At 46.2% G+C, this 18,921-nt stretch overlaps 1 protein-coding gene across 1 annotated transcript; it reads right to left on the reverse strand.

The window, feature by feature from the left end:
• Window positions 1–3,557: 3,557 nt before the first annotated feature.
• On the reverse strand, window positions 3,558–18,256 carry LOC134406037 (serine protease 33-like). Its single transcript, XM_063137276.1, has 6 exons — window positions 18,149–18,256; window positions 11,536–11,562; window positions 9,990–10,152; window positions 8,289–8,560; window positions 5,577–5,746; window positions 3,558–3,894 (listed from the first exon to the last, which is right to left on the reverse strand). Exons 1-6 carry the CDS (start codon window positions 18,201–18,203, stop codon window positions 3,604–3,606), a joined length of 978 nt encoding a protein of 325 aa, XP_062993346.1. The 5' UTR covers window positions 18,204–18,256; the 3' UTR covers window positions 3,558–3,603.
• Window positions 18,257–18,921: the final 665 nt, after the last annotated feature.

Below are 18,921 nucleotides of genomic sequence, written 5' to 3' on the forward strand. Positions count from 1 at the left end.
GAAGCCCTGCCCTCTTTTGTATCTGGCCACTCTACTATAGCTAGTGTAGCTTTAATGTTGTGATGAAGAGAGAATTTCACCCTCTTCAATTGACAGCTGCTGAAATTCCCTTTTCTACATTACTGTTAAAGTTACAGGAGCCCTGTCCTCCTTTTCATATGGTCACCCTAACTAAGTTAAAGCTCGCTTTAACTCAAGTGTAACTCAGGGCTCATCTACACCAAGCAGGATGTTCCACTATGAAAGCGGTATGAAAGTGGTATATAAAATATAAAAGGCAGTATATAAAAGTGCACTGACAACTGTTGGGGCCCATATCTACACCAAACACTTTCACAGTGTTTCATAACACTGTGAAAGTGGTATGAAAGCGGTATATGGTATGTGTCATGGGCCCCAACAGTTATCAGTGCACTTCAATACCGCTATAAAGCAGTAGTGTGGCTCCTGCCCTTTATATACCACTTTCACAGTGAAATATCCTGCTTCGCGTAGATGAACCCTCAGTCTGGATCCAGCCCCAGAAAACCTGGTGCAGAATAAAAAGTTAACCCCTGCCCTATTCAGACGATTGCCTGGTCGAGTGACGACTTAAAGAGGGTAAAAGCTCAGGGCCATGCAGGTAAACTGTGCTCCCAGTGTCCCTAAGGGCCCAGCTTCCTGTTAGACCTTCCTGTTAGGCCCCAGTAAGGCAAGGCTCATGCTTGCAGGCTTTCTGTAAGTGCATTCAGCTGAATGTGTTTACGAAGCCCTCTTCAGACCTTTGCACTCAATGCATGAAGGTCTAAGTGGGTACTGGGTGTGGCCCCACATCCCCTTACACACTTTGGCTCTACAAAGAAACAGGAAAAGACCTGCATAGGGCTCCCCACCACCACCCCACCTAGAATTGAGGGGTCTCTGCATTTGCAGAGAAAGTGGGAGGTGCTCATAGAAAATCCAGTCATGGATTTTTTAACGACATGTCTAGCTGGTTCTCAGGGATTTAAAAAACAGGTCTGTATTCTGAATTCTGTTTCCTATTCTGACAAGTGTTTTCCCTAGGAGTTAAAGCAGAGGGCAACGCTGGGACCGAAGATAAGCAGGTTCTTTTCCTTGCTTTCGTCAGAAGCTAAGTCTGGCCGTACAGGGTGACTGGGAGAAAAACCCTCCAGATTCTTTCTTGCTTTTTGTTTTTAAATGGAATATGTTGTATTACACCCACCATCCACTACCTCTGCCAATGGGAGGCTGCTACCTCCAAAGCAAAATGTCTCTTGCCATGAACGTTCTTGCCAGGTTTATTTCATGAGGTGACTTCGAGCTTTGCTGAATTGCAAGCACGGTGCCACATGTAGGTATTTAATATGATCTTATTTATTGTTTGTAACGCATACGACAGATTTTTGTAAAGCACATGCAAATCCTTAGCCAAGTCCCCCATTTGTGTGTATGTGTGCAAGTGAACCATGGAGCCGCGTCTGGTACGGAGCTCCCACACATTATACCATCTCTGTTTCCTTCCCTCACAATAAACTCCTTGAACCCTAATAACTGGCATGGAGCAAGATTTTTCTCTGACCTGAGGTGACTCTTATCTGAGGTGATCGGAGGAGGCAGGAATGTGAGCAATGTTGCTGCACTACAGCACTAGCCATTATGAGGTAATCACTTAGAACGGGGAGAGGAGGAAAAAAACAGGCTTGTGACACTCTTCTAGGAAAAATGTGGGTTTTTATAATGGTGTTTACACAAATTAATACACAAAAAGATGACCCGCCTTCATTGCTGCCGTCACCGGATTCTTGATATACCACCTCCAACCCCACCTTTCCTCAAACTGTTCAGTCAAGCCGATGCACTTACAGCTGCAAAGGTATTTTTCTTGAAACTCTTAGGAGTACAACAGGAGTCTCTTGCATGTCAACTTAAACTGGCTCAACAGAAACAAAATAAACATTACGCAGAACCTTTCTGTTATTTTCCCCAGTCTAAACCACTCCATACCCAAGCTGCTACTTGTTTTCCCTGGGAAAACCCATGCCCATCCCCCAACCGCCCCCCAAATTCCCTGTGCATCATTTGGACGCACGACTCAGCCATGACCAGCCTGGACCATCAGGCTGTTGTAGAAACGGCCACTATATACCGCTTTCATACCGCTATATCCTGCTTGGTGTGGCTCCTTCCTTTTATATACCGCTTTCATACCACTTTCCTAGTGCAATGTCCTGCTTGGTGTAGATGAGGCCTTAGTTACTGGCAGTAAGAGCTTTAAGCTACAATATGCTGGTATTTTTGGTATGGTTGCCCCACCCCTATTTGCATTTGGCTCCACCCCTTTTGTCTTCAGTCCCAGCCACCACTGGAATGCAGCCCCCAAGAGCTTCTCTGAAATGGAATTTGGCCCTTGGGCTGTATGGGGTTACCTGCCCTCTGCTACTGGAACTGAGAGGTCATAATCTGAGTGCACCAAAACACCTCCTACTTCCACACACCTTTTAAGTACGGGGGGGAAAGGTGCCTGGAGGGGGGACACAATACACTGCCAGCAAAATGCTACGCAGAGCAGTCCCGGCAAACTGCCAAGTTCAAAATCACCTTCAGGGGGGATTCCACACGTCGTACTGAGGCCGCTTCCATGCGGCCCCAGTGTGACCCCAAAGTGATCGTGTAACTTGCCTGTAAAAGAGACGAGGAAGAGGTGTCCTTGCCGCCGCCGCCACCCACCTCCCTCCTCAACGGCCGGGACGGAGATCTCGGCGGAAGAAGGCAGGGTGGAGAGCAGAAGAAGCTCTCCACCCCGCCTTCTTCTGCCGAGCTCTCCGAGCCGGAAGGCGAGGAGGGAGTTGGGTGGCGCCGGCAAGGACGCCTCTTCCTCGTCTCTTTTACAGGCAAGCTACATGATCGTTTTCGGGGTGCACCGGGGGCCCTGAGTACGACGTGTGGAATCCCCCCTGGATACCTTCTCCCTGATTAGGACATGTCTCCCTTACCCCTGTTGTCTTTATGAAGCAGCTCTTGAGAGAAGGCAGCCAGAGAGAGAGAGAGAGAGAGAGAGAGAGAGAGAGAGAGAGAGAGAGAGAGAAAGGAAGAAACTGAATTCTACAGTGTGAAAGAAAAAAATATGTGGTCATCATCGTAGATAGTGCAAATGTGCATATATTCACTAGTTTAAAAGAGCAGCACCTTTGGGGACAGAATGCAAGCGCCCCAGTTCCAATGTGAGGAATAATTCAGGGGTGGGGAGAAACATAGGGCAGTGTTCCAAATGAAGAAGTCCTGCTCCCTCACTGGTAAAATAAAATATTTCTCCCGCAACCTCCAACGTGCTTATAAGTCCATAGAGCCCTGCGTTGTTATTGTTGTTGATGGTGATGTTGATGGCGATGAAAATGATGGCGATGTTGACAGACAAGGAACGTTCCAGAAACTATCCATTCAGGAAGAACTGGGCTCCTTAAATATGTCACCAAGGATATATGATAGAACAGCAAAAGCTACTGTTCTGTCAGTAAACTTCAGACAGTTTTTTTTAGTGGAAGGTATTGGTTTTACAAGGATATTTTTCCCCCATAACACTTCATCTCGGTGAGAAAAACACTGCAACACTCTTCTATCCCTCTATGACAGAAGAGTCCAGATGAAACAGGAGGCCATGAGCAGAAGCAGGAAGTTGAAATCTTTGAGGACTAGGCAGGAGGCAGATGCAGACGGAGTACCTTGGAAGTAGGTGACATTCATAAGGCCAAACTGGGCACCAGGGAGATGAGCCTTTATCCAGTCCTGGTAGAAGCCAACGCGGGTGTAGACACCTGGGCGGTTGGGGAGGGCACACAAATCACCCCAACTCACGATGCCTGCCACAAACCAGGAACCAGACTCTTGGCAGACCAAAGGACCTCCAGAGTCACCCTAGTTTGAGAAAAGCAAGCAATGATAGTCCATGGCATCTCAGGTCAAAGCCAGCTCCATTTTATGGTCAATTTACTGCTACCAACCCAGAACTGTACAGATGGCCCCTCCTCACACACAACTAACTCCCTCATGGGCTCTCCACTACCTGTTTTTTGTACCTAATACAGGGATTAGTAAAGTAAGGATTACTATTAAGGTACACAGGGATAACCATCCCTTTTTCTGTGCTGCCTTTGAGCATGAGCAGAGCATACTCCCCTCAGCCATGGGAAACCAAAACAACACTCTTCCTCCTTCGGATTATGGGACAAGACTTCCAGGTGGAAATAACTCAGGTGGAGCTGAAAGTTGCCACTGAAAACATTTCAGTAAATTTCTGTGACACAGTTGCCTTTTTTCAATACTACTGCCAAAGATTTTGTGACCTTGGCAGTACCAGCAGCAAGAGCACTCCTTGGAGTCTCAATGGCTGCCAAACACAACCCCCCATGAACATTTCCTAGAGCGAAGGCAAGTAGCATTGCCTTCAGTGTAGGACATCTTTCCCAAATCCATTGCCCTCCAGCTGTGTTGGATTACAATCCCCATAATCTACAGCAAGCATGCTAGCTCGATGGGGGTTATAGTCCAGCACATCTGGAGGGTGCTGGGTTGGAGAAGGCTGTTGTAGGGCATGGGGGGTTGGGTGGATAAGGAAGAGCAGCCACCAGCTACTGTAGAGAGTCAGCACCACCGGGGAGAGTTTAGGCACTCTCTTCCTCCCCTTGTGATCTCCCCACCTCCCGCTCAATTGGCCAAAACGCCACCTCCAACTTCGATCCCAAGAACAAGATGGCAAAGTTGGGGGGAAATACTTTTGAATCAACCCTGAACATAACTGAGGGGGCGTGGCTCAGGGGTGGAGTTCCTGCTCTGCCTACAGAAGTCCCCGGATCGATCCCTGGCATCTCCAGGTAGGGCAGGACAAAATCCTGCCTGAAACCCTGGAAAGCTGCTACCAGCCAGTGTTCACGACACTGGGCTAGATGGATGAATGAGCTGACTCAACATGAAGCAGCTTTCTGTGCTCCTCTGTCCTAACTCCTAGGATCTTTTCAGAAATTGACCACTGCCCACCTCAACCCCATCTGCTGACCACCCACCCACCCCCCAGCAAGTGCCCTTCTATTCCCCCAGCACCCAATGTTCCCCACACCAGGGGGGGATCCGCACGTCGCTCCCAGAGCGATTCTATGCGGTCCCAGTGCACCCCGAAAACTATAGTGTGACTTCCCTGTAAAAGAAACGACGAAGAGCCATCCATGCCGCCGCCGACGTGGAGAGCTCTCCGCCGGCGAGGAGAGCTCAGCAAAAGAAGGCGGGGTGGAGAGCTTCTTCCGCTTTTCACCCCGCCTTCTTTTGCCGAGCTCTCCTCGCCGGCAGAGAGCTCTCCTCGGCGGCGGCGGCATGGACGGCTCTTCATCGTTTCTTTTACAGGGAAGTCACACTATAGTTTTCGGGGTGCACTGGGACCACATAGAAGCGCTCTGGGAGCGACGTGCGGATCCCTCCCAGGCTTCTCCAAGTTGGCTCCCTCCTGATGTCTTGGCCTGCACTTCCAGACCATTAACCATACAAGCTGAAGCTGATGGGAGTTGAAGTCCAAAACATCTGCAGGCTGCCCCACACTCCTCTCTTACCAAACACGCGTCCTTCTGTCCCGTAGCATAGCCGGCACAGAACATGTCATCCTGGATCTCTCGCCTGTTGGGATTGATAGTCGTGCCGATGTGGTACATGGCATCACAGGGCAGGGTGTCTATCAAGGGCAGCTGGATCTGTTGCAGTGTCCTCAGACCCCCGAGGGAAGCTGGATGGCAGGAAAGAAAAAGTGGGAATAAGAAAAGCCAGCAGTGAAGAAGTTACCTGGTACCATGGAGGGAGACCAATTGTCCTCCTCCCAATCCTCACACATTGTCCATATCCCTCTCTGCTCACTCCAGTCTAGGTCCTGCATAACACCCAACTAAGTGTCTAAAGATCTTACTACTAATTTCATTTTACCTTTGGGCTCAGCCAGATCTACAAACCTCCCACTGCCTCCTTACAAGCCCCACCCCATTCTAACAAGCTCCTCCCTCTACCAAATGAATGATCTGTTATGCCATGCTGGACAGTCAGGCCTGCATTCTCCTTAATTAATGCTTCTTCTCCATAGAGCCCTGTTCATTTCTAAGCCTCTCTCTATTTATTTATTTCATTTTTATACAGCCCAATAGCCGAAGCTCTCTAAGTCTAAAACACAATTATAAAATACAATATAAAAAGCACAACCAGAATAAAACCACACAGCAGAAATTGTTATAGGTTGAAATATGGAATTAAAACAGCAAAGTTTAAATTTAAGTTAAATTAGGTGTTAAAATACTGAGAAAATAAAAAGGTCTTCAGCTGGCGATGGAAGGAGTACAGTGTAGGTGCCAGGCAAACCTCTCTGGGCAGCTCGTTCCACAGCCGGGGTGCCACAGCAGAGAAAGCTCTCCTCCTAGTAGCCACCTGCTTCACTTCCCTTGGCAGGGGCGCACAGAGAAGGACCCCTGTGGATGATCTTAAGGTCTGGGCAGGTACATATGGGAGGAGGCATTCCTTCAAATAACCTGGCCCCAAGCCATTTAGGGCTTTGAATGTTAGTACCAGCACTTTGAATTGGGCCCGCACCTGGACTGGCAGCCAATGAAGTTGTAAAAGGACTAGTGTGATGTGGTCTTGCTGGCCAGTCCACAGCTTGGGACCACAGTACCTCTAATATACTCCCACCCCCTTGATTTCCAAATGCAATTAAGCCCCTTTCCTTAATTTCCCCTGTAAAACCCACAGACCATCTGAACTATAAGTTCCCTGAGCTTTGGATGATTTATTCTTATTTATTTATTTTACTATGGTATTTTATCTTATTTCTAAATAAAGTTTACAAAAAAAAGGCAACAAATAGAAGAACATACATCATAATAAATCAAAGTCACCAGAGAGACAAAGGAATTCGCTAACTGTAATTCTTAGTCTATAACCAATATGCTTATGAAACATCTACAATAAAACATAAACAAGTTCACATAAAAGGATTAAAAGAAGAAGAAAAACAACCTAAAATGCAAGTTCAAAACAACTCTCAGCTAAACCCCACTATGCACCCTAATAATAGTTGGGGGTTCTCCTGGAGCCGTCATTATCACTTGAGGCTCAGGTGGCCTGAGTGGCATGGAGTGCCTTCTCCCAACGTCAGTTGATGACCCAGCTTCAGCCCTATCTGGGCAGGAATAATGTGGCTTCAGTTATCTACGCTCTGGTAACCCACAAGTTAGATTACTGCAGTGGGCTCTACACGGGGCTGCCCTTGAATATGGTTCAGAAGACACAGCTTGTGCAAAAACGTGGTGGCCAGATTGATAACAGGGACTAGAAGGACTGAACATATATGACTAACTCTCGCCCGCTTGCACAAGCTGCCTGTATGTTTCCGAGCCTGAACTGTGCAGGTTTTAACCTATAAAACTTACACCGTGTGGGACCGCAGAACCTGATAGAGCGCCTCACCTGATATCAACCTACCCGGACACTAATTTCAGCATCTAAGGCCCTCATCTGGGTGTCTCCTCCAAGGAAGGATCAAAGGACAGTAACAAGGGGGAGGGCATTCCTGGTGCTACACACACACACCCTCAATTTTGGAGCTATCTCCCTGAAAAAGCCCATCTGGCCCCTAACATTGTTGTCTTTTTGGCACCAGGTTAAGGCATTTGGCAGGATATGCTGATTTTTGATCGGGTCCTGAATTTGTCTTACAGTTGATAGTTTACAATTGATTTAGATACATGTTGTGTGCGCGCTCTCTATTTATGTCTTTAGGTAAAGGGCTTTACACTTTGTATCATGTATTTTTATTTTTTGTGAACTTGCTTCTATATGGAAAGCACCCCTGCACCATAGCCTATTAGGGTGACCATATGGAAAGGAGAACAGAGCTCCTGTATCTTTAACAGCTGTAAAGGAAAGGGAATTTCAGCAGGTGTCATTTGTCTGCACAAAGCACCTGGTGAAATTGCCTCCTCATCACAACAGTTAAAGCTGCAGGAGCCCTGCCCTCTTGACCAGATACAAAAGAGGGCAAGGCTCCTGCAGCTTTAACTATTGTGATGAAGAGGGAATTTCACCAGGTGCTGCAGGCATACAAAGGACACCTGCTGAATTTCCCTTTTCTGTGCATCTGTTAAAGATACAGGAGCCTTGTCTTCTTTTTCACTACCATAACACTTCCCTACCTGGATTCACTCAAATTTGTTTATATCCCAATCTAGCTTTCATTGCCTCCCCCTGCCTGAGATCCAATGCTTCACCCCACAACTCCTCCTCACCTCCGTAGTGTGGGGCTCCCCATCCTGTCACCCAGCATAAGGAGCCACCTCGGAAATGGATCTCAGCACCTGGGAGACAGGCCGGGAGGATGCTTTGGGTGAAGCGGACCGGATGTTCCAATTTGGCCAGAGCTATATCCCCACTGGTCCCATCTCCAGCATAGTCCTTGTGCACAATCACCTGGGAGAGTCTCAGCAACAAAGCATTCGGATCTGGGTTTGAGAGCTGGTAGTTCCCCAAGTTTGCTCGGTAGCCAGAGAGCACTGCCTTCCTGTTGGGAGAAACAACCTAGTCAGGACTGGGAGGTGGAGGGTGTATTTCTTTATGGAAAGCAAAGCCTTTATCCAGCACCTTAACTGGAATCATACTTCTGGGTTCTTTGTGCCTGCTTTACATGTGTCTTTTTTTCAGGGGTTTTCTTTCTCTGCCTTTCTATGTGTTTTATTGTAAAACCACTAGATGGCACCAGATACCCAAGACTCTCATTCAATCACTTCTAAATGTTACTAGACTTTTCTCATTAGGAAAAAAAAAACCTGGAAGATGACACATCATGTAAAGGATCCACAAACTACAGTGAGTGAGCAATCACAAGGGCACAATAAAAACCTCATGTAGAAAGGTTCTTTGATTCAAATGATGTGTTACAAGTGGGACCACCACTGACATTTCTGTGTGGAGTCCCGCTCCCCGCTCCAGGATTCCAATCACTGTATTACATCATTACACCCACATTTTCTATCCCCACCCCAATCAGTCAGCATTGTATGGCACTCAGCATGGCTAGTCATCTTTGGACTATTTGGGAAATTCCCTTCGCCTTTGGGTTTTGTTTGTTTGTTTGTTTGTTTTTGTTTTTCGGCTAATTATTTTTTGTACATCTACAAACCTTGGCATTTCCCCCAAGTCTGCTGTGCTTGGATGGTGCTGTTAAGTATACATAAATCACTGCCTGGACATTGGAAATGAAGGGAATGATGCCAGGTTCATATTTGACATGCTATCCCAGGCCATCAACCATTCTGAGCACCTGATGCCAGCCAGCACCCTTCTCCGAGATGCCAGATAACCTCGTATCATTGTGCAGGCAGACTTAGCCACCATGTTTGTTTGCCTGTGGCGGCCATATTGTTTGACAACGTCCATGAACAATATCATGAGGAAACCATGGTGACTGAGATTGTCGGACCAGTGGCTGCCAGGAGAAGCAGAGAAAATGTCTGGGGACACGGAGGGGAATGGGAGAGAAGCTAGTAGACCTGGCAGAGCTAGAACTCCTGGGTTCTCTTGTCAGGGAATAAAGGAGAATTATAATGAAGACTTGTGAACAGAAGCCAAAACCTTTGTGATGAGATAACCTAAGGGGACATGGACTCATTACAGAACAGCCAAAGCATCATGCAAATAGCTGGATACATTCAAAGGTAGTTCTGTTGGATAGGATTCTGATTGCATGCTTACCCTAAATTCTCCACAAGTGCTAGCCTCTTACTTTTTAAAGAATAAATAAAAGCTGGACATGTCTTGAAGGGACTGGAATATCCCCAAGGGGGAGGGGATAGGGTAGGAGTTCACAGGCTCCTCTGTAAGTACAGCCCTGCTTGTGAATCCTTTGAAAATGCTGGGTCAGACCATTACTCACTTGAAGGTTACTCATTCTCCCAATTACTCACTCAAGGGATGTTCTCCCAGTTACTCACCTAGGGAAACAATGGGCTGCCGTCAGCACCCATTCAGCATTGATAAGGGTCCCACCACAGGCGTGTTTCTTGTTGTACTGGAGGCTGACTTGCCACGGCCAGGCACCGGGGGAGGAATCCTCTCCCCCCACAATACGGTTTCGGGCCAACACTTGGCCACACACTGGCAAAATACACATGAGAGAGAAAGAGAAGTTGCCAGAAAACCAAAGTTCCAGCCTAAAATTTCAGGGTTTTATCACTTTCCCAGGAGGGCATTACACCCTAAAAGGTGGGGTAGAATCAACAACAACAACAAAAAAAAAACAACAAATAATGAGGAGGAAAGGAAGGGGGAGGAGGAGGAAGAGGAGAGGAAGAGGAGGAGCAGTCCAGACAAAGGAGTAAACTCTTAACATGGGAGACAGAAGCTAAAGGCTAGGCTATTTTCCTCTAAGGCCATTCTTCTGGTGCCAACTCATGGCATGTGGCTACCCCACAACACTTTGGGCACTGCCCAAAGCCGGGTACTTGGCCAGAACCAGAACTAAGAAAAGCAGCTGCTTTTCCCAAAGCTGGCTGAGTCCCTTTCTCCCCGCTAGGAGCAGCTAGATCAGTGGCATGGTCATGGTCACTGGTCACTGGTCATCAGTGGCATGGTCACACCCACCAGTGAAATCTGGGCCCCATCTTGACAGCGGTGTGGTAGCACCATGAGGCCTCAGGGCCCCCCTCCCATTGCTGCAGGCACCAGGCGAAGCACCAAGGAGGGGGGAGGAACGGGGCAGCCAACTCACCTCCCTCTGGCTGCCCCATTCCTCTCCCTCCTATTTTTTTTTTTAAAAAATCTGTAGGTGTGAATCTTCACATCTACAGATTAAAAGAATGGGGCAGAGAGGAACAGGGCAGCCGGAGGGGGAGGGATTTGCGGTACCTGAACCAGTTCGGGCACCACACAGTCCTCTCTTTCCCCCCCACCGGCTGCCCCGTACCTTCCCCCCCCCCATTTTTTAAAAAATCTGTAGATGTGGAGATTCACATCTACAGATTAAAATAATAATTTCTAAAAAAAAAAAAATGGGGGGAAGCAACAGGACAGCCAGAGGGAGAGGAAGAGAGGGACGTGCAGCGTCTGAACCGGCCCTCCTCAAGCCGATGGTGACCAATTGGGGGCACCGTCAGCTGTGGCACCCCTCTACTTAAAAGAAGTCAGGGTAACAGCCCGACTTTTTTTAAGTGGAGTTTAGAGGGTTTGCCCCCTGGATGGCGGCTGCATCATATAGATGACCTGCAGCCACTCCGAATCCACTCCAGGGCAAGCCTCTCATCAAGACAGGCTCCTGGTCCTTGGAGGGCCTGATGGGGAGCAATCTGGCCTCTTAACCAAACACAGTTCTGCACACCCTGTTGTAGGGTGACAGCCTTGTCGGACTCCATCTTTGATCCTCCCCATGCAATGCCCGCTGTTCTGCAAGACGTCACTAGAATAAGGGTGGGAGAACCCAGGATGCTCAACCTCACTGAAAATCCCAGAACTTTACTCCCAAACTTGGTTTGGCTCACTTACCTATCTGAGTGCTGTTTTCCATATCTCCTAGAAATCAACGGGACAGAGAAGAAATAGGAAGCCATTTTCAAAAGAAAACTTGGAATCACAGATGGACAAACAACAAACATGTCGATTGCATAATATTAGGTTGAGGGCTTCAACTGCTGATAAAAATTGGGAATTCCCCCGCACACACACACACGCACACACACACACAAGCTGGTAAAAGGATTTTAAATTAATTGTTTAACAGTTAACAATTCTTTAACAATGAGCAAGCCTATACATCAGGGTGGGGAACTGTTTCCTCATAGTGGGTGGGCAGATGATCCCCCACTCAGATCCCACGGGCTGAATGACATCTCATAGGTGTCATAGCCATGCCCCTGAGGTCACGGGCACAGCCATTCCCTTTGATGTCCCCCAGTGGCCCTTTGGAGCTCATATTGGTCTTCTTAATTCACCCCTGCTATTACAAGAAAAGTTCAGAAGGCCACACCGGAACATAAACATTGTATTTCCATGGCAATTATGCCTGGGTGCACACACGGATTAGCATAATTGCTACAAAGTACAAAGTGAATGCATTTTCAAATGTTCCAGTTGAGAGATACTCACCACTTCGAGCTTCATTTTTCAGGGCACCTGAGCAAAGAACGAAGAAAACAAAAAGTGAAGTCAGAGGCAAAGTTGGAGAACCAGATGATTAGGTATAAAGAAAACCAGGAACAGAAACTAAACAAAACTTTAATGTGAAAACAAAATGTAAACAGAAACTTCCCTTCGGGTCATAAAAGCCAGCATTGTTTAGTCATGGCTGGGTTTAGGGGCAGGTAACACAAGGGACCATCTATGGACTTAGCTAGACCTAAGGTTTATCCCAGGATCGTCCCCGGGGTCATTCCTGTTCATGTAAATGACACACAGGGAATCCCGGGAGCAGGCAGGGACAACCCCAAGATGATCCCGGGATAAACCTTAGGTCTAGCTAAGGCCTAAGGCTCCAGGCTCTGGGGGAACCTAGCATAGGCCACCTGATCCAACACTAGGGTGACCTTATGGAAAGGAGGACAGGGCTCCTGTATCTTTAACAGTTGCATATAAAATGCATTTCAGCAGGTGTCATTTGTATATATGGGGAACCAGGGGGGGATCTACACTACTGCTTTAAAGCGCTTTATAACAGTTTTGACAACTGTTGGGGCCCAGGACACACTGCATATACAGTTTTCAAAACGTTTTCAAAGCGCTTTAAAAGCAGTAGTGTAGATCCCCCCCAGGTGAAATTCACTCTTCACTACAACAGTTAAAGCTGCAGGTGCCCTGCCCTCTTTAAATCTGGTCACAGTATAGCTGTAGTATACTGTAGCTCCTGCAGCTTTAACTGTTGTGATGAAGAGGGCATTTCACCAGGTGCTGCATGCATACAAATGACACCTGCTGAAATTCCCTTTTCTATGCAACTGTTAAAGATACAGGAGCCCTGTCCTCCTTTTCATATGGTCACCCTATCCAACATTCAACAACTGAAACAAAAATTACAAACATTTCGTCTTCTCTTCTAAAAACCAGCAAATCACTTCTTGTTTTAGTTTTTCATTTTCAGGAAAATATACATTAGTACCTATCAAGAAATGATAGTTTGTGATCAGATCTCTGTGTTGTTGTTGTTTTAAAAAAAACCTTTATCATCCTATAAAACAGGTTGAAATCTGGTACTTTCCCCAACCTGGTGCTCTCCAGCTGTGTTGGACTACAACTGCCATCGGCCTCAATCAGCATAGCCAATGATCAGGGATGGAGTTGTAATCAACACAGCAGGAGGGCTCTAGGTTGGGGAAGGCTGATGTACACAAAATTGTGCCTTTAAGTTGTGAAAGGGGCTACAAATGCCATTTAAAGTAAGGTATCCATTGGATCACAGGAAGACGGCTTACATTGTTGGTATTCATAAAGGGCTGGGAACTTTTCACCCTCTAGATCTGGCTGGACTACAACAATCCCCAACATCCCTGACCACTGGCCATGCTGGCTGAGGATCATGGCAACTGGGATCCAACAACGGCTGGAGGGCCACAGCTTCTGGACCCCTCCTCTAAAAGATTCTGCTTTATTTCAGCAGAGAGAGTGAATATAAAAATCCAATAAACACACACACACACAAAGAGGCAAAATATTCTTGAATTTGAGCCGAGCTGTGACAAGGAGACAGAGGGGAAACAGCCATGGAAGATGAACCAGGGTAATTTTTGGAAAGAGAGGTTCCAAGGCCTATGTGGAATTCAGATTCTGTGGGCTAAGAAACCTGCCCGTTGGCCCCGCATATGTATGGTTTGGGCAGTGGTTTGTCAGTGATGATAAAAAAGGGGGGCATTCTGTAGGGTGACCATATGGAAAAGAGGATGGGGCTCCTGTATATTTAACAGTTGTATGGAAAAGGGGAATTCAGCAAGTATCAGTTGTATGCATGCAGCACCTGGTGAAATTCACTCTTCATCACAACAGTTAAAGCTGCAGGAGCCCTGCCATCTTTTGTAGAGTGATCAGATACAAAAGAAGACAGGGCTTCTGCAGCTTTAACTGTTGTGATGAAAAAGGAAATTCACCAGGTTCTGCAATCACACAAATGACACCTACTGAAATTCCCATTTCTATACAACTGTTAAAGATACAGGAGCTCCATCCTTCCATCCATATGGTCACACAACATTCTGCATTTGCTCAGAAGACTCATGTCTTTGTTACCAGGTTCTAAAAAATGTCCTGAAATGACCTGGAAAGTTGAGGAAACCTTCCATTTGTGTTCTTTCTCCCTGATTCTTTTTGTTCGAGAATGGACACCACAGCACCCTTCCTCTTTGTTGAGATATCCCTGCCTAGGGTCTTAGGGTGACATTGGGGAGGGGGGGACAACTTCAGGGACTGCCGGCCGTCTTGTGACACACCCATTCTTCCTTTTCCCTTTCTTCTGAGATTCTGGTGTGAACATTCCAAACCACACCTTTATGTGAGCATGGCTTAGAACACACAATGACAACAGAATTCATTGATCCTGTGAAAACATGTTGTATGCTTTAGATCTATCATCACAGAGGCTCTTGTGCGATGGTTCTAATTCAGTTTGCTTATCTCTGGCCTCGTTTGCACAAATGGCAGGTGCGTCCTCTCTCCCACTGGAAATACAGACATGCTTGGAATACCTTTACCACAGCCTAGCCCCAACTTGGTGCTTTCCAGATGTGTGAGACTACAACACCTAACATTGCTTAAACCTATCCAATTAAACATGGGGGTGGTCCTACTACAGTTGCCATAGGCTATACACACATATCCTGAAACAGTCTGTCCCCAATCGATTTAAAAGCCAAGAAGGTAAAGCTTCATTTGAAAAGCACAATTGTCCTATAACATAAGACGCAAAAAAAAGTATTGAAAGGATGCATGAGCATGGTCACAAAACTGAGCAAGCTATTCCCACCATAACTGCCACCAATGCATATAGTGGCATGCCCCCCATTGTGTACACATGTTTGGCTGATGCCTGAAGCATGTATACATACTCATGGCTTGGTAGCTCACTGGCAGCCAGTGCATTGCTGTCAGGATAGGTGTACTATGATTCCTCCTAGCGACTCCTAACAGCAGCCAGGCCACAACATTCTGAATTAGCTGCAGCTTCCACAGTCTTCTAGGGGAGCCCCACACAGATTGCATTAAAGTAATCTATCCAAGATGTTGCCAGAGCATTGACAACATTGCGATCTATTTCTACAAAAAAAGTCAAGGTGGCCACAGAGCAGCATCAACAAAGGACCAAAACTCCAACATGTCTGGGAGCATCTCAGTCATCTAGGAGCCCCAAAGCAGCTTGATTCTGGAAGAGTCTCTCCTCCCATTGGAAGATGACAAAGGAATTGGGGATCCATCCATGATCTGAATTCTACTGGTCTGGTTCAGACAACACGCTAAACCATGCTGCTTAACCACAAAATGGTTAAGGGAATGCATTAACCTTAATGCATTCAATTAGCCATTTTGTGGTTAAGCAGCATGGTTTAGAGTGTTATCTGAACCAGGCCACTATGTCCTTTCTGGGACTTCTTCAGCCTGTTTCTGATTGGAGAGAGCTTGGCTTGGCTTGATTTACTTTCTGGCACAGCTGCAGTCTCAAGACATATTTGCATCTTAGCTTTTTATCTGATAAAAGTCATCTTAGTTAATAAATGCTAGGAGTTTAAATTATTTGGAAATCAAATTGATTAACTCTTCATGAAGTTGCTTATGAGAAAAATGCAGCGTTTAAGGGACAAAAAAAAGGCAGACTCGTTATTATCTGTTTATATGCTTTTATGGTTTAACATTTTGTATATTGATTTTTATTAATGTTTTAATCTTTGTAAACCACCCAGAGAGTTTCAGCTATGGGGCAGTATAAAAATGTAATAAATAAATAAATAAATAATCTCAAATGGGGGTTGGGGGAGGCTATAGCTGTACCTCCCCATTAGCCAGAGTTTACTGTTGTTTTAAGGAGGTAACATCTAGCTATTTCATATTTAAAGGTAAGACAAAAATAATATAAACTTAAAATCCACCAGTCCAAGACATTTTTTTCTCCCTGGGGAAAAGACAGAATGTCCTCATCTCTGCCCATGACATATACAGTATAGAATCTGAATGGACTTAAGCTGATGGGATATTATTTCCTCCACCATATGTGGGGACAGAAGGCTAGCTTAAGGGAAGCCGGGGAGGCTAGTTGAGGGAAGTCAAAGGAAATGGTGAACAGCTGCCACCCTGCCTCCAGCATCTGCCACCTCAGGAAGCTGTTTCACTCTGCCTAATGGTAGGGCCGGGTGAGCAAAAACTGGGCAGGTGCTTCTACACACAACAGAAAATGCCCTCTCTTGTGCATTGCCACTCCATGTGCACATGCACCTTTGGAAAATCCAGACAACCTTCACCTGCTCAGCACATGAACATGCTTGATGCACACATGTGTAAAATAAAATATCAAATTAATGAAGGGGGGGAACCGGAGTGGGAAAGAGAAACAAAATGAGTTTCTCTGTCTTATGCCTAGGGCTCATCCACAGCAAGCAGGATTTTCCACTATGAAAGTGGTATATAAAAGGCAAGAGCCACACTACTGCTTTATAGCAGTATTGAAGTGCTCCGACAATTGTTGGGGTCCATGACACATCCCATATACCGCTTTCATACCACTTTCATAGTGGAATATTCTGCTTAGTGTAGATGTGTCAACGGGCCCCAACAGTTGTCAGTGCACTTCAGTACCACTATAAAGCCATAGTGTAGATCCTGCCTTTTATATACCACTTTCATACTGCTTTCATAGTGGAATATCCTGCTTGGTATAGATGAGCCCCCAATCTACACCAAGCAGGATATAGTGGTATGAAAGTGGTATTTAGTATGTGTCAACGGGGCCCAACAGTTGTTAGTGCACTTCAATACCGCTTCAAAGCGGTACTGTGGCTCCTGCCTTTTATATACCGCTTTCATACCACTTTCATAGTGCAACATCCTGCTTGGTGTAGATGAGGCCTTAGAGTCTCCTGCTCCCAATCTGGGCCGGATGCCAGTCGAGCCAGTCATGAAACGGTCAATTGGCAGACCTCCTTGCCTACACCCATGCACACTGCACCCCATCCTGCTTCCGGAATGTTCCAGTTGCCTGCTCTCAAGTCAGACTTCCTGGTTCCTGAGTGCTATATCCCTCCCAGAGCTAAAGATCAAATCCTGTTGCCAGGCATTTACCTGATTCCCAACCTTTCTCTCTCACACACACAGTTTCCAGAGTAGTGAACAGCACACAGGCAGTTAACTCTCACACATATGTGAAAAACCCATGCAAGAACATATATTGAAACAGCGGGGTAATTCCACCTTCTTAGCCACCTTTAGATGCATGTGATCTCTGTGTATGCTGTCTGTGGTGTTCATTTTATTTTATTTTATATACTTTTATAATTGTTTTTAATGTGATTTTTTTATCTTTGTAAGCTGCCCAGAGAGCTTCGGCTATGGGGTGGCATAAAAATGTAATGAATAATAATATCAACTTCAATCCTCAACACATTGTGAGGTGTTTTTTTTAAAAAAAAAAAAAAAAAACTACAGGAAATGACAATTAATATACATCCCATTATCACCAGTGTCCCTATATTTTCCCATTCTCATCCCACCATTGGGGACAAACTGAGGACCCGGTTTCCCATGCTGCCTAGATCCCATTCCTACGATGGCCAGCAACCATTCCACCTCAGCAGCTATGGAGCTACATGACTCCAAAGAATAGAAAAATACAGCCCTACAGAATCAATTGTTTTTGAAACAGAGTGATTTGTGCGGCTGGGGAAATAATCCCCAGATTGTAACCCATAAGGTGCTGCTGCTGCTGCTGCTTTCTTGGATCTAAAAATAAAACGTGGTTCTCTTAGAATGAAACTCCCCAAAAAGCCTGGAGAACAAATCCTTGGACACTCCTGTTGAGAATCACCCCCCTTGTTGTTTTAATCAGAGAAATAGGATTTTGCACACACACGCACACAAACAAACACACACATGCAGACACACAAATGTACACACCCCTTGCTGAATTACTTACCCTGTATCATGGGAAGCATGAAGAGGCAAAAGAAGGGGCAGAGAGGGCTTTTCATACTGCAGGCGGGCCCTGCTTCACCTCCAAGGAAGCAGGGCAGTCTCAAATGTATGACCCTCCAGGTTTGCTTCTGTGAGAAACTAGGAGTACACCAAACACACAACACTTCCTGGCAGCCTCTTGGGAGAATGTGACCCAACCTGTCTGCCCACCCACTATTTTTTCTGTCCCCTCCAGGTAATCACGCCTTCCCGGCCTTCTGTCCATTCCTGGAGTGATCAGACTTTGCTTGTGACATTCACAGAGGAGTTTGGACACTTTGGATATCCCTAGAAAAGGGTCGCTTCCAAGAAATAAGGTGCAGTTCCAAGGAAGAAAGGAAAAGAAAAGAATTCTGTTTTGTCCTGGGTTGGCCTGGATGTAAAAACATGATACCTGTTAGCTTTCCTCTGTACAAACTCTGGTGCCAAGCCTTAGGGGGTTTGCATTTGTTGCGGAAGGAATGAAAAATCGAACTAAATGCAAAAGCCGTGAGTAAAGTATAAGTACAAATGGCTGTGGTTTTCATTACTTACGTTCATATGCATTCAGAGGTTGGGTGTGTATGTGTGTTTTCTTCAGCAGTGAACAGCGGCAGTAAGCTGATTTTGGCAACAATTCCTGGCAGTTAACGTTTCTTTCCCCCAAATGTCCCAGATATTGAGTCGTTCTGAAGGTGGGGGTTAGCATCCGCCCCTGGGTGCCTCCATTTTTAGTGGCATTTGTCACACACACCA

The sequence above is a fragment of the Elgaria multicarinata genome, chromosome 11, assembly GCF_023053635.1.
Source record: "Elgaria multicarinata webbii isolate HBS135686 ecotype San Diego chromosome 11, rElgMul1.1.pri, whole genome shotgun sequence".
In the NCBI taxonomy this organism is placed as follows: Eukaryota; Metazoa; Chordata; class Lepidosauria; order Squamata; family Anguidae; genus Elgaria; species Elgaria multicarinata.